Source organism: Ptychodera flava, chromosome 7 (assembly GCF_041260155.1).
Source record: "Ptychodera flava strain L36383 chromosome 7, AS_Pfla_20210202, whole genome shotgun sequence".
Lineage (NCBI taxonomy): Eukaryota > Metazoa > Hemichordata > Enteropneusta > Ptychoderidae > Ptychodera > Ptychodera flava.
The window spans coordinates 11,495,815-11,509,028 of record NC_091934.1 but is presented as its reverse complement, the minus strand read 5'-3'; the positions used below and the strand labels follow the sequence as shown (position 1 = coordinate 11,509,028).

General features: G+C 34.4%; 1 protein-coding gene across 4 annotated transcripts in view; it reads right to left on the bottom strand.

Annotated features, from left to right (window-relative positions):
- LOC139136792 (NECAP-like protein CG9132) overlaps nt 1-13,214 on the bottom strand; it is a 101,487-nt gene that overhangs the window by 41,826 nt on the left and 46,447 nt on the right. For 2 of the 4 annotated variants that reach the window (XM_070704627.1, XM_070704629.1), the window contains exons 2-3: nt 7,635-7,735; nt 5,466-5,570 (exon numbers count right to left, since the gene is read on the bottom strand). In XM_070704627.1, the coding sequence (XP_070560728.1) occupies nt 5,466-5,570; nt 7,635-7,735 (206 nt within the window). Of the gene's footprint in view, nt 1-5,465; nt 5,571-7,634; nt 7,736-13,214 lie in introns of those variants that run through there. The other 2 variants (XM_070704626.1, XM_070704628.1) reach the window with 2 other exon arrangements.

Sequence of the window (13,214 nt, the reverse complement as noted above, 5' to 3'; positions counted from 1 at the left end):
TGACCAAAGGATTTTATTCTTTGAGTTTACAAATTCAAACATTGCAATTTGTTCAATCATCTTGCGCAGTGCAAAATTTATAAAGTGACTGAAAAATAAAAAAAATTAGCAGAATTACAGTCTTTGTGATGTAAAATCATGGGTTGACATCACGATAATTGTTAATCTGTTCGAAGTATTTTCTATAATTTAAAAAAGAAAAGTTCATGCAGAAACGGTAACATATATTGTCAGCAATGTAGTGTTAATTTTGACTTTACATCAAAATATGCCTTTGCTGGATACCAAATATATAGGGCGAAATATTAAAATCAGCCGTGTGCAGCAAAATCCACACAACAGCATTGATCCTTTTCTAATTTCATTTGATTTGCTTATGTTATCCTTGTATGACAGTCAGTACAATATGGAACTTGAACACAACACAGTGAATAAGTATGCTGTAAATGAAATGGTGTGGCTGCATCCACATGCAGCAATAGGAGTGCCTTTGTCTCTCACCCCTCATTTCCAACCTGTCCCATCCCTGACAAAATAGTTTAGTCTTTTATTTATAATGTTAATAATTTCTGTATTTGTTAAAATGTGCGCATCTCAAAAACTTTTGATCATAAACATTTTCATTGTTTTTTATAGCTGACCAGTCAGTTAACCTGTTTATTTTGAATATTTGAGCATTTTTTCTCAGTATTTGACATTTTCAGAGTAGCTTCTTATTCAATTTGTCATTTTCTAAAAGTTAAAATGCTCCTTTGTGTGGTCAAGCTTTCCACAAGCATCAAATGTTGTACTTCATATAGGAAGGTCTGCCTCTAGAGGGCGGGCATCATGAATAGTGTTTGTTAGTTATTTCCTCCACATAAACTTCTGATTGTACTGTAAACATTGAACATGGCCGACGTCCGATTTTCCTGTCTAAAACTTTCACTCATTTTCGTTCATATGACTCTGAAACTCTAGGAAACGATTGGGAAGAAAGAGTTATCTTGAAATATTGAGGTACTCGCCGATATTTTGCAAAATTAAGTGAGAAAAAATGCAAGGAAAATGCCGACAGGCTTACACAACGACCGTTTTCAGACTCAGAGGCATATGATCATCTGCAGATTATGCAAAAGACCCATATCACGTGAGGCCATGAGGGGATATCCACGCAACTCAGTACCAAACACTAGCGCACACAGGGTGAGCAAACACAAAGTGAGTACCCCTAACGTCAGCTCAGTAGTCTGTAATAGATCGTAGTCAACTAAGAACCTTGGAGAAAGGCTTACATGTAACACTGTGGCTATGCCACTAAGTCCCTTTTGATTTTTGTCACAGCTCAAAATCGCTCACCTACATCTCAACCTGAACCATGAACACCCCCACCAGTTTATGATTTGACCCATCACAATGGCATAACGTCAACGGATCTTGACAGACGGAAGTATTGACAGACGGAAGTAGTTGACACCAGCATACTGGTTTTCAACTCTAATACCTTCTCTGTCTATAAATAGACACGAGAAGGTAAAAATCAGACCTCTAGCTCTATTGACTCGCTCAAAATTAGATATGTGCATAATTAATGAGGTACAATATGTGGCATCATAAGCTGTCCCATCATACCATACATGAAGGGTGTAGCACTTGTGGTTACTGAGTTATGGACAAATATGTATATTTGAGGTCAAAGGTCACCGAGGTCACGTGACATTTTGAAAAAAAAATAGTACTGCTAAGTTATCCCTATATACCAAAAATCAGACCTCTAGCTCTATTGGCTTGCTCAAAATTAGATATGCACATAATTAATGAGGTACAATATGTGGCGTCATAAGGTGTCCCATCATACCATATATGAAGGGTGTAGCACTTGTGGTTACTGAGTTATGGACAAATATGTATATTTGAGGTCAAAGGTCACCAAAGTCACGGGAGATTTTGTCAAAATATTTGATATATCTGCCTGAACGGAGGGACATGACCCAATCTATAAGGCCCTGGACTTCATCCATGGGGACTAAAAACTGTGTCACTGAATCCTTTTTGCAATATGAATATGATGACAAACTAAATTTATATTTTACTTGGCCTTCCTTATACATGGGATTTTATAGACAGCTGACTTATACATGGTAGTCTATGGTGGTGTAAACTAAAAAGTCCTCTAACATGGCCAAATTTGATTGCATTGTGAAACAAATCGACGTGCATCTGTATGGGGTAGGGTACTATCCTTGTGCACAGTTTGAAAGAAATTGACCAGGGCATGTCTGAGATATCTGCGTGAACAGATGGACGGATGCACGCACACACGGACATGACCAAACCTATAAGTCCCCCCCCGGACGGTGTCCGTGGAGACTAATTAGACAGACAACGAAGTAAATGAGCAACATACAGCTGAAAGACTATTTTTCACATTGCGATTTTAAGCCCATTTTGATGAGAAAAGGGACATGTATATGTATATGGAGAAAAAAGCAGAAGACATAGTTGACAGTAGACAGTAATTAAGATTACAAAATTATACACTAAGCTGAGGAAATCTGAATAAAATAAATGTTGAAAAGTAGCAAAGTCATGGTCATCTTTTGTCTAATACCTTGTGTAAGTTCATGAACTTTACATAAATCTTGCTATAGATTTGTTGCTAATGGGCAATAACTGTGTTTCAGATCATTTGAGAGCAATCCATCCATGACAGGTTTAAATTGTAATATACTTCTATTCAAAGGAGAGAAACTTCTCAAATAATTTTTTTCCCTGTAATTTCCTGTGAGAACACATGGACATGCTTAGGACTCTATGCTTGTGCCACCTTGATAACTTAACCTACAACTTGTAACGGCATTGTCTAACCTGTTCACCCCGATTTCCAGTAGACAGGTCCACACTCACCATTGATAACAATGGGTTTGGGCCATACCATGGTAGTAAAAGACTGTAACATGTGAGGTCGTGGATACTTAATCTCAGGAATGTCAAAGTCTGTATATTGACTCAAGGATGTTTACATGACAAATGCTTAGGGTCATCTCAAAAGTGAGAATCTAAACTATGAAATATGTTTTTTTTTATTGCTTTTGATGCCCAAAAGAGCATAGAAATCTCTTATACTTTGAATCAGCCATCCTGCATATTTCTAACATTCATCAAAACCTCATTTCTGTTCCACAACTCATAAAAGAGTCCACAATGCAGGATTGGTGTACATTCCAAAACTACATATATGAAAGACCCCTAAAATCAATTAGTTAAAAAGGGGGGTTAGAAATTTCCCAAAACTATATAACCTCCGCTCCGTTTGGCTCCATTTTTCGGAATTGGAACCTTGGAACCAGTCTATGTACCGGTACCAAATATCAACGCAGTCTGTTCAGCAGTTTTTGACTTTTTGTCGTTTACGGAAATGGACGACATCAAACACCGGTTGAAACCACCTCTATATCACAACTTCCAGTTGTGATAAAAATTACCCCAAAGATAGAAACATGCAAATTTCATCCAAATTTTAAATACCTAATTTAGAATACCTAAAGGAACCTGCACACCAAGTTTCAACCCTATCTGACCAACGGTTACAGAGTTTTAGCAATTTGCAGGGTTTTTCCTTTTTTCCCCTCATTTGCATATTTTTGACACTGACAAGTTCATTTGAACAAATTCACATCTACACCCCTAGGTGCACCTGTACACCAAATACTAAGACAGTAGGTGCTGTGGTTTAGGTGTTTTTGATGTGGACGGACAAACATACATATATACATACATACATACATACAGACATGCACATCGGATGCAAATGAACTGATTCAGCTTATACGATTACCTCACATTGGTATACTAAATGTGAGCTAAAAAGTGATGGCATATGTTTTATCTGTTGCCTCAGTAGTCTGCCCTGTGAGCAAAATTTACACACCACTGATTCATGGCTGTTCTATGTAAATCATGGGAATTTACATTTTGTATGTACTTGTGCAGGCTTGACTCAAGGAAATTTACAAAAATTCCTACATTGATGCAGAGAGTTCAGAACTCTTCTGTGTTAGAGGTGACAGTCTACTGTGTGATTGAATTCTACTGTATAATTTCTGTTTTGTTATATTTCATCAGATAGGAGTTTCATTGTATTCCCTTTACTGTTTTAGTGAGTGGTATAAATTTGATTTCATGCAGAGCTGAGTTTCTTACAGTTACCATGATACTTGGTAAATTAATCATTGCTTTTGTTAAGGCCAGTACCAATGTAAATTTTAATGGAGTTTCCCAGTCATGTTACTTGAGCTCCTCCTGTTTTGATCAATCCTGATTGGGGATAATGAAAATGATTTGAGGGTTCCACCACAATGTACCTTAGCAAAAACCACTGTTAATATAGAAATAACGGGCTACGCGCTGACCATTAACGTTTATTTGTGGGCAAGGGCGAGAGGAAAGCCAAAAATTAACGGGCGAGGCTTGCCGACCCCGTTAATTTGGCTTTCCTCAAGCCCACACCTGCAAATAAAGGTTAATGGTCAGAGCGGAGTCTGTTATTTCCATTATATTATCAGTGAACCCAAGAAAACGGTCAAAATTTCCGAAAATTTCAGGAGCGAACGACAAACTGGGCCCAAGAAAGTGAGCAACACGTGACGCACTGTCACACGCGCTGTAAAAATTTGGCAAATCCGGAGATGTTTTCAGAAAAAAAGTATCTCAACTTGACCTACAAATACTCCATTTTATTTTGTGATTGATTATGATTTCCGTTTGAGCTGTAAAGTTACGATACTTTGAGTTGTTAATCTTACTATTCATATTCACGGGCATGTAAACAAACCATTACTGTGTATTTGTGGTCAGTCACGTGGTTCAGCTCGCCCAATCAAAATGCGACGGGCAGGGCATGGTATTAAAATATAGAAATAACGGGCAATGCGCTGACCATTAACGTTTATTTATGGGCAAGGGTGAGAGGAAAGCCAAAAATTAATGGGCAAGGCTTGCCAAGCCCGTTAATTTTGGCTTTCCTTGAGACCGCGCCCATAAATAAACGTTAATGGTCAGGGCGGAGTCTGTTATTTCCATTTTATTATCAAGGAACCCAAGAAAACCGTCAAAATTTGCGAAAATTTCACAAGCAAACAACAACTGGGCCCCAGAACTGAGCAATATGCGACGCACTGTCACGCATGCTGTAAAAATTTGGCAAATCCGGAGATGTTTTCAGAAAAAAAGTATTTCAACTTGGCCCACAAGTGGTCCATTTTATTTTGTGAATGATTAATATTTACGTTTGAGATGTAAAGATACTTTGGGTTTTTACTCTTATTATTCATATTCATGGGCATGTAAACAAACCATTATTGTGTTTATGTGGTCAGTCACGTGGTTCAGCTTGACCAATCAAAATGCGACGGGTAGGGCATGGTAATATAATGAATAATAAATGTGAAGTTGAAATAACTCTTCAGAGAGACACAATAACATACCATTCTCATCCATTAGTCTGATGACAAAATATCTACTGGAATCCATCACAGCTTCCACTGCAATACCAGGGTAGACATCTACTGGACATTTGGCAAACAGTTCACCTATATTCAAGTCAAGACATTATAAACATCTTTGACATTCATATTGGTACATACATGTATATGTTCAATCTTTTCACACTAATCTAAGTGTTGTTGCCTATGATCAAATTTTCCAAAAATTTAAATTAAAAGGTCTACCCAACACACATCAGTTGCTGAATTCTTTTGAAACTCCTACATGTTGTAGTCATTTTAGCCTTTCATTTGTGAAATATTCTGTAGTATCTTTTGTCAGGTTAACTTTATGCATAAAACTAATTTATCAAAAAAATTCAAAGACATGAAATGTTTTACGTAAAATGTGGTTATACTATGCTCATAAATTAGATGATTTCCTCTAATGCAGGTACGTTTTTACTTGCATATCTGATGTTTATCTTGTTATCTTTTGACTTTGGTACATTCTATTGTTTCATGTACATTTTTATTATGATTATATTATGTGTTTGCCTGCGGTGAGACTCAAAAACCCCAAATTATTTAACTCTGTTGATAAATCAATTAATTACATGTAAATGTGCATATACATATAGAAAAGTAACCGTCTTATTTTATTGAATGATAGGCATATTTGTTATGTATATGAACATGTACGTTCTTTACTGTGTAACTGGATGATTTAGGATTCTGTAGGAAAAAGAAACTTTTTTCACAGCCGTTTTCATATTGTTACAGATCATATCGTGCGTGTTCAAATTTTTCTTTTTAAATGCAGTTATTTTCCTTGCAGGTCATCAAATATATCTACTCGCAGTCAGCATGATAGCAATTATCGTCCAGTCACTACTAAACGTAACACAGTATTGTGGTACCAGTGGTAGTGAATTTGTGTGAGCACATTATGTATGAGTCCAGTACTTTATGTTGTGTACACAAGAAGTGTATATGTTAATTTTATGTGTTTATTTTACATACTGGACACAGAAGCTGGTAAATATATGTAGTAATTATGGTGAAATTTACGACATTACTTTTAATACTGGAAAGACTGAATGTTTATGTGTCACTACTGACAAGTCAAGAAATGTTCGTTTGCCCACGGTATATCTTAATGGTGTTAAACTTGTTTTCGTAGAGAACAAAAAGTATCTTGGTTATATATTAACTACCCACTTCAGAGACGATGCTGACATTGAACGACAGAAAAGATCGTTCTACGTTTCAGCTAATATGCTTCTCAGGAAATTCTGCTCATGTTCTTTTGATGTTAAATGTACGATATTTAAGATATATTGTCATCAATTGTATGGGGCACACCTCTGGTTTAACCATACTGCCAGTGCCCTGAGAAAGTTGAGGGTCGCCTACAGCAATGCGGCTAGGATATTTCTAGGATTTGACAAACGGAGTAGCGCAAGTGAAATGTTTGTTACCAATAATTTGTACAACTTCGATGCACTTCGTAGAAAACAAATGTATGGTTTTATGACACGCTTATCGAGAAGTGAAAATATGATCGTTAGGCTGGTACATGATCGTCTTTATTTCATCTCTGATGTTTGTAAATTGTGGATCGATTCCCTGTACCTTTGATTTTGTCTTTCTCTACTAACACAGAAAATCATATTTTTGTAATGCTTTAAGAAAATTTTTCTACATGTGAATCATGTATTATATGGACTGATTTAGTCCGAAATAAAGTGAAATAAAATACTGGTACTCTACATACATAATTGATGAAATGTTTTGATGAAATGTTACACACTCTTCCTTTAAAAGAACCTGGCACTTAGGGGCCACTATATTATGTCAAGCCATTGAAATTCACTACTTGACTCTCTGCATAGCCTGCCACTATGTTTAGGATGATTTCTTGGACTAAAAGTGCCAAGAGTTTGGCATTAGAACTTTTAAATAGCTTTCTGGTAAAACAACAGAAAAATGATTAAAAATTATCACCTACAGTATCTGTATTTCTAAACTACTGTCTGGAGTAATGGCCAAGAGGGTGAAAATATGTTTTGACTCAAAGTTGCTTTTTAGGACTCTGCAGGATAGCCCTATTAGAAGTTTACAGATCCAACAGGACAAGGCTTTAGCATTTGACTGCATCAGCCTACTCACCACTTGTCTTGTCTTCTAGTTTGATGATACAGTCATTGCCCTTGGTAACTACCCGTAACCTTCCCTTCCAGTCATGCTGGTCCAACTTCCAGTCTGCTGCTCTGTGTCAACAAAAAGAGACAACAATTTCTAGGTATACAAGTAACATGTAGATTTGTTCTGGATGTATGTAATTTGCATGAGTATGGTACAACACAATGCACACTGCGTCTTGACAAACTTTACTGATTTGCTTACGTGTTGACACACGTGAGCATATGTCGCAGCGATGTCTGTCTGTCTGTGTGTCTGTCTGTCTGTCTGTCCGTCTGTCTGTCTGTCTGTCTGTGTGTCTGTCTGTCTGTGTACTCAATATCTCAAAAACGGCTCATCAGATCAGAATCAAATCTGGTACATAGATTCAGTTTGCAAATGGCAAGAACTGATTAGTTTTTGGTGGGTGTGGCTTGCTTACTTTTTGCTCATTTGCATAATTAATGATTTTAGAAAAAACTGATATATATTGACAACGACTGCACATAATTTGATGAGATTCGCTACAAATGTTGATCACACCAAGATATATCAGCTTTGAAAGATATTAGGGGGTGACGTGAAATATAATTACTAATTTGCTTGTTTAATGAAATTTCCTAATTAGGAGTATATATCTGAATTTACTCAATCAAATTGACGAAACTTGGTATGCATATTGAAGATACTATGATTTAACATTATTGAAAGTCATTACGCAAATCCTAATTTGCATATTTAATGACCTTTTGAAATTAAGGCTATATATTGGAAGTTACATGACCAAAATTGATGAAACTTGCTATGTACATTAAAGATACTATGATAGAACATTATTAAATGACATTAAGCATTTTTACATCGGCCAATTCCTAATTTGCATATTTTATGAACTTTCCTAATTAGGAGTATTTATCTGAATTGATGAGACCAAAGTTGAGGAAACTGGCTACGTACATTAAAGATACTATGTTAGAACATTATTGAAAGTCATTAAACATTTGAAGTTTAGCCAATTCCTTATTTGCATATTTAATGAACTTTCATAATCAGGGATATTTATCTGTGTTGACAAGACCAAAGTTGACGAAACTTGCTATGTACATTAAAGATACTATGATACGATATTATTGAAAGTCATTAAGCATTTTTACTTCATCCAGCTCCTAATTTGCATATTTAACGAATTTTTGAAATTAGGGATATATATTTGAATTTACATGACCAAAATTGATGAAACTTGCTTTGTACATTTAAGATACTATTATGTAGGCTAACTTTATTGAAAGGCATTAAGCATTTTTGCTTCAGCCAATTCCTAATTTGTGTATTTAATGAACTTTCCTAATTAGGGATATATACTTGGATTTATTTGATCAAAATTGGCATAACACGCTATGTACATTGATGATTATACCAGGTTATATTGATATTGGAAGTCATTTCGTACTTAAGTTTTCATGTCAGCTAATTTATAGTTTGCATAGTAATGAGCTTTCAAAGTTTGGAATATATATAGTTTGAAGGACTTGACCAAAGGCAATTACACTTGCTATATAAAGTGGTGATACAATGACAGCAGTCAAAGAAATTAATATTTTTTTCAGCTAATTACATATTTGAATACTTAATGACCTATAGAGTTAATCTGTGGTGAATTATGTTCATTATGTTGATCATAATACTTTCAATGAAGTTGCAAACATGTGGCAAAGGTTCAAATTTACACATAACTGCAATATATAATGAAACACGTGAGCATTTACAGTTCATATCTGGTTTTCAAATAGACACTCACCATCCTATGACAATCTTATTTACTGTATATCATGACAAAATACTGGTATATAAACTTCTATCATCCAGTTACATAGCCATTGGAATTTGAAAGGTTGTATGTCACTATTACTGATATTACAGTTTTACTGAATTGATAACACAGCATGAAATATTATTCTGGAAGACGGTATACGATGAGATCTCAACAAACACATATCACTTACACTATGGGGACAATAGCTGTAGCTTGCCACAATAATTTCATAATATCTGATTTAAAAGATATACATTTTTTATCCATCTTTCTAAATCATATTGTAATAAAATGACTTAGTTATCTCAATACAATGGATCATGTCAAATGTCAAATTGAGAACTGAATTATAGTCCTAACTGGAATTCAGGTATTGGTAATAATTTTGAACATTACACACATGTAGGATGTGTTGAATATGTTCAGTTTGGTTTTTGGAGTTGAAATGGAAACTGCATTTTAAAAGCGGCACAAACAAAATTAGTGTTTATGGTGCCTTATGATGAATATAATAATAATAATAATAATAACTTTATTGACGTTATTCCCTCAAAGGTGAACATAGTCAAGTCAACTAATACTACAAAAATAAGAAAAGGATACTTATCAAAAATTAATATATATATAATATATATATATATATATATATATATATATATATATATATATATATATTATATATATATATATATATATATATATATATTAGATCTAACTTTATGCATAATATGAAATGTGGGGTAATCTTGAAAAATATATGTTTCTTGGATAAATGTTGTGAGGTATATCATGCTATCTGTATTGCTCATTATGATGCAAAATTTGGCTTGCAAATCCCAGTTGTTGAAGTTTTCATTGTTGACTGCTATCGAGTCTAACAATTTTTGTCGTGATTGTGTATGACATGGACAACACATGATATAATGAAATTCGTCCTCAACTGAGTTGGTATCACACCTATTACAAATTCTGTCCTCAGCTTTTAGTTTTGGTCTTATGTGTCTACCTTTCTCAATCATCAGATTATGGTCACTTATTCTCAGCTTGGTAATATATTTTCTGTCATTTTTATCCTTGATACAGCTTAAATACTTTTCCATTTTAAAATCCGTTTTAAACTTTCTAGAAATGCGTACATTCTCTCCTGATGATGTCTTTTCTGCATTAACTTCATTTTTCCATTTTAAAATGTAGTCATTACTTATCTTATCTGTTAAGTTTTTCACACTATGTTTATCATTTTGCCAAAAATTACCAACACTCTCCAATCCTGTAATTTCTTGCATTGCAGTTGCCCAGGCCATGTTATTGTTAGTACAAAATACCATCACCTCATGGATCAAAGTATTTTCTTTCTTAGTGTATGTTCTATACCAATATTTAACCATAATTTTCTTGATAAAAGTTAAAAGAGGATGCCTGCCCATCTCACCTCTCACTGCTAAATTTGTTGCTGACTGATTAACTTGGAGAAGTATTTTACACAACTTAAGATTCAATTTTTCAATTGGGTCCTATCTGAATATTTCTCAGTTCCCCAAATTTCACTTCCGTAAGTTAGTATAGGCCTAATAACATGGTCAAAAATATGAATCCATGCATGAATATTTATGTTAGCTGATGAACTGACAACTTTTCTAATATAAAAGAATGCTTTCAGTGCCTTCTTGTATAGAGTCTCCTTTGCAATGTCAAACTTCCCATTACATTTGAAGTCTATGCCTAAGTATTTGTAGCTTTGAACAATTTCTAATTTCATACTATTATAATAAAAGTTATATTTATGACGAAGGACCCTAGCATTCTTGTTGAAAACAATGACTTTGGTTTTGTTAGTGTTGACTTCTAAATTCCAGTCATTACAATATGCATGAAGTTTATCAAAGCAACGTTGTAATCCAGCCTCTGATTCTGAAATTAATACAAGATCATCAGCATATAACAGGAAATTGATCAGAGACTGTCCTAAATTAACTGGTTCACACCTATCATCAAAGTAACCTGATAAATCGTTAACAAACAGATTAAGAAGAATGGGACTAATATTGCAACCTTGCCTAACTCCTCGCATTGATTTGAACTGTCGTGTGATTCCACCATTAAGTTTTATACTGTATTTGACTTCGTCATACATACTTTTAATTATTTGATAAATATTGCCATTAATATTGTGTGTTAGTAACTTATAATAGAGCCCTTGACGCCAAATACTATCAAATGCCTTTCTAAAATCAACAAATCCTACAAACAACCTATTTATATTTTTCCTTTTATCCTTCGCATTTTCAATGTTTGATTTATTAATATACTTATCAATAACCGATTTTAAGATGAACATGTTGTCTGTTGTTCGAAATCCAGGCCTAAACCCAGCCTGAAATTGACTTAGAATATCATGACTCTCAACATATTTATGTAATCTGTTATTCAAAACTGAAGTGAAAAGTTTTGAGTGACAACTTGATAGAGCTATACCTCTGTAGTTATTTGGGTTATTTTTATCCCCTGATTTGAAAAGTGGTTTTATAATGCTAGTGCGCCAAATGTCTGGAAACTTTTTTGAATTTAAAATACTATTAAAGAGTTTTGTAATTGGTTTCAGAAGGACATACTGACCACTTATTGACATTTCATTGATTATTTTATCATCACCTGGCGACTTTTTCTTTTTTAACTGTTTAATTGCCTTCATGATTTCAGTTGAAGTTATATCCCCATTCAATTCTTCATTAATTTCCTTACTTTCTAGCTCCTTTATAATTTTGTCTAATTTTGAACAATGGTTATATTTCTTATTTTGATTTGAGAAATACTTGATCCATTCCTCAACACTTATACTATTACTGATATCATCATTTGTTGGTAAGGAATTGTTGGTTTTTAATTCTTTCAATGCACTCCAGAATTGATCTAAGTCACCACCATTCACTTCCGTGATATTATTTAAAAGATTCTCCTGGTACATTCTCTTTTTAGTTCTAATTAACTTTTTATACTCCTTCTTAAGTTGAAAATAGTGACCTCTCACATATGGGTCATTTGGATATTTCACAATCAGTTTACCCATTGCTCTAACTTCAGGTTTTATTATAAAACACCATCTACGACCTGTTTTCTTTTTCACATTGCCTTTCTTTATAACTTTATGAGTGCAGGTTTTGAGTGACATGTCTGCAGCCGTGTAAATTATATCATTAAAGCCGTGTACAGCATCATCAATATTACCAGTCAAATAATTTGTGTGTAAATACTGAGTAATTTTGGAACTGACTGGTGGGCTTTGGAGAGTCTCTTGATACTTCTCAGTTGAACTTTGTTCCCATAAATATCTTTTGGGAAGGGGGTTAAGACCGGTACTGTTGTCCACATTTTCAGTTCTGACTTGCCCCGTGAGTGCAAAAGATAGTGGACAATGATCTGATAAGTGGGTCAATTGGTGAACTCTTAAGTATTGAATTTTAAAGTGAAGGCTTGATTGTGCAATTACATAGTCCACAAGGCTTGAGCTGTTATATGTGTAACATGTAAAATCTCCATACAAGTCGCCAATTTTTCTGCCATTGACAATTTTCATGTCTGTTGATAAACAGAGGTCAATAAGTTTCCTTCCATGTGAATTGATATTATTATCCTTATTCAATCTTGCTCTGAAATTATCTATAGCATACATATTTGGTAATGTAATATGGTCTCTTGAGTCATCTGTAACGTAATCATCAAGTCTTCCTGTACGTGCATTGAAATCACCCATAATA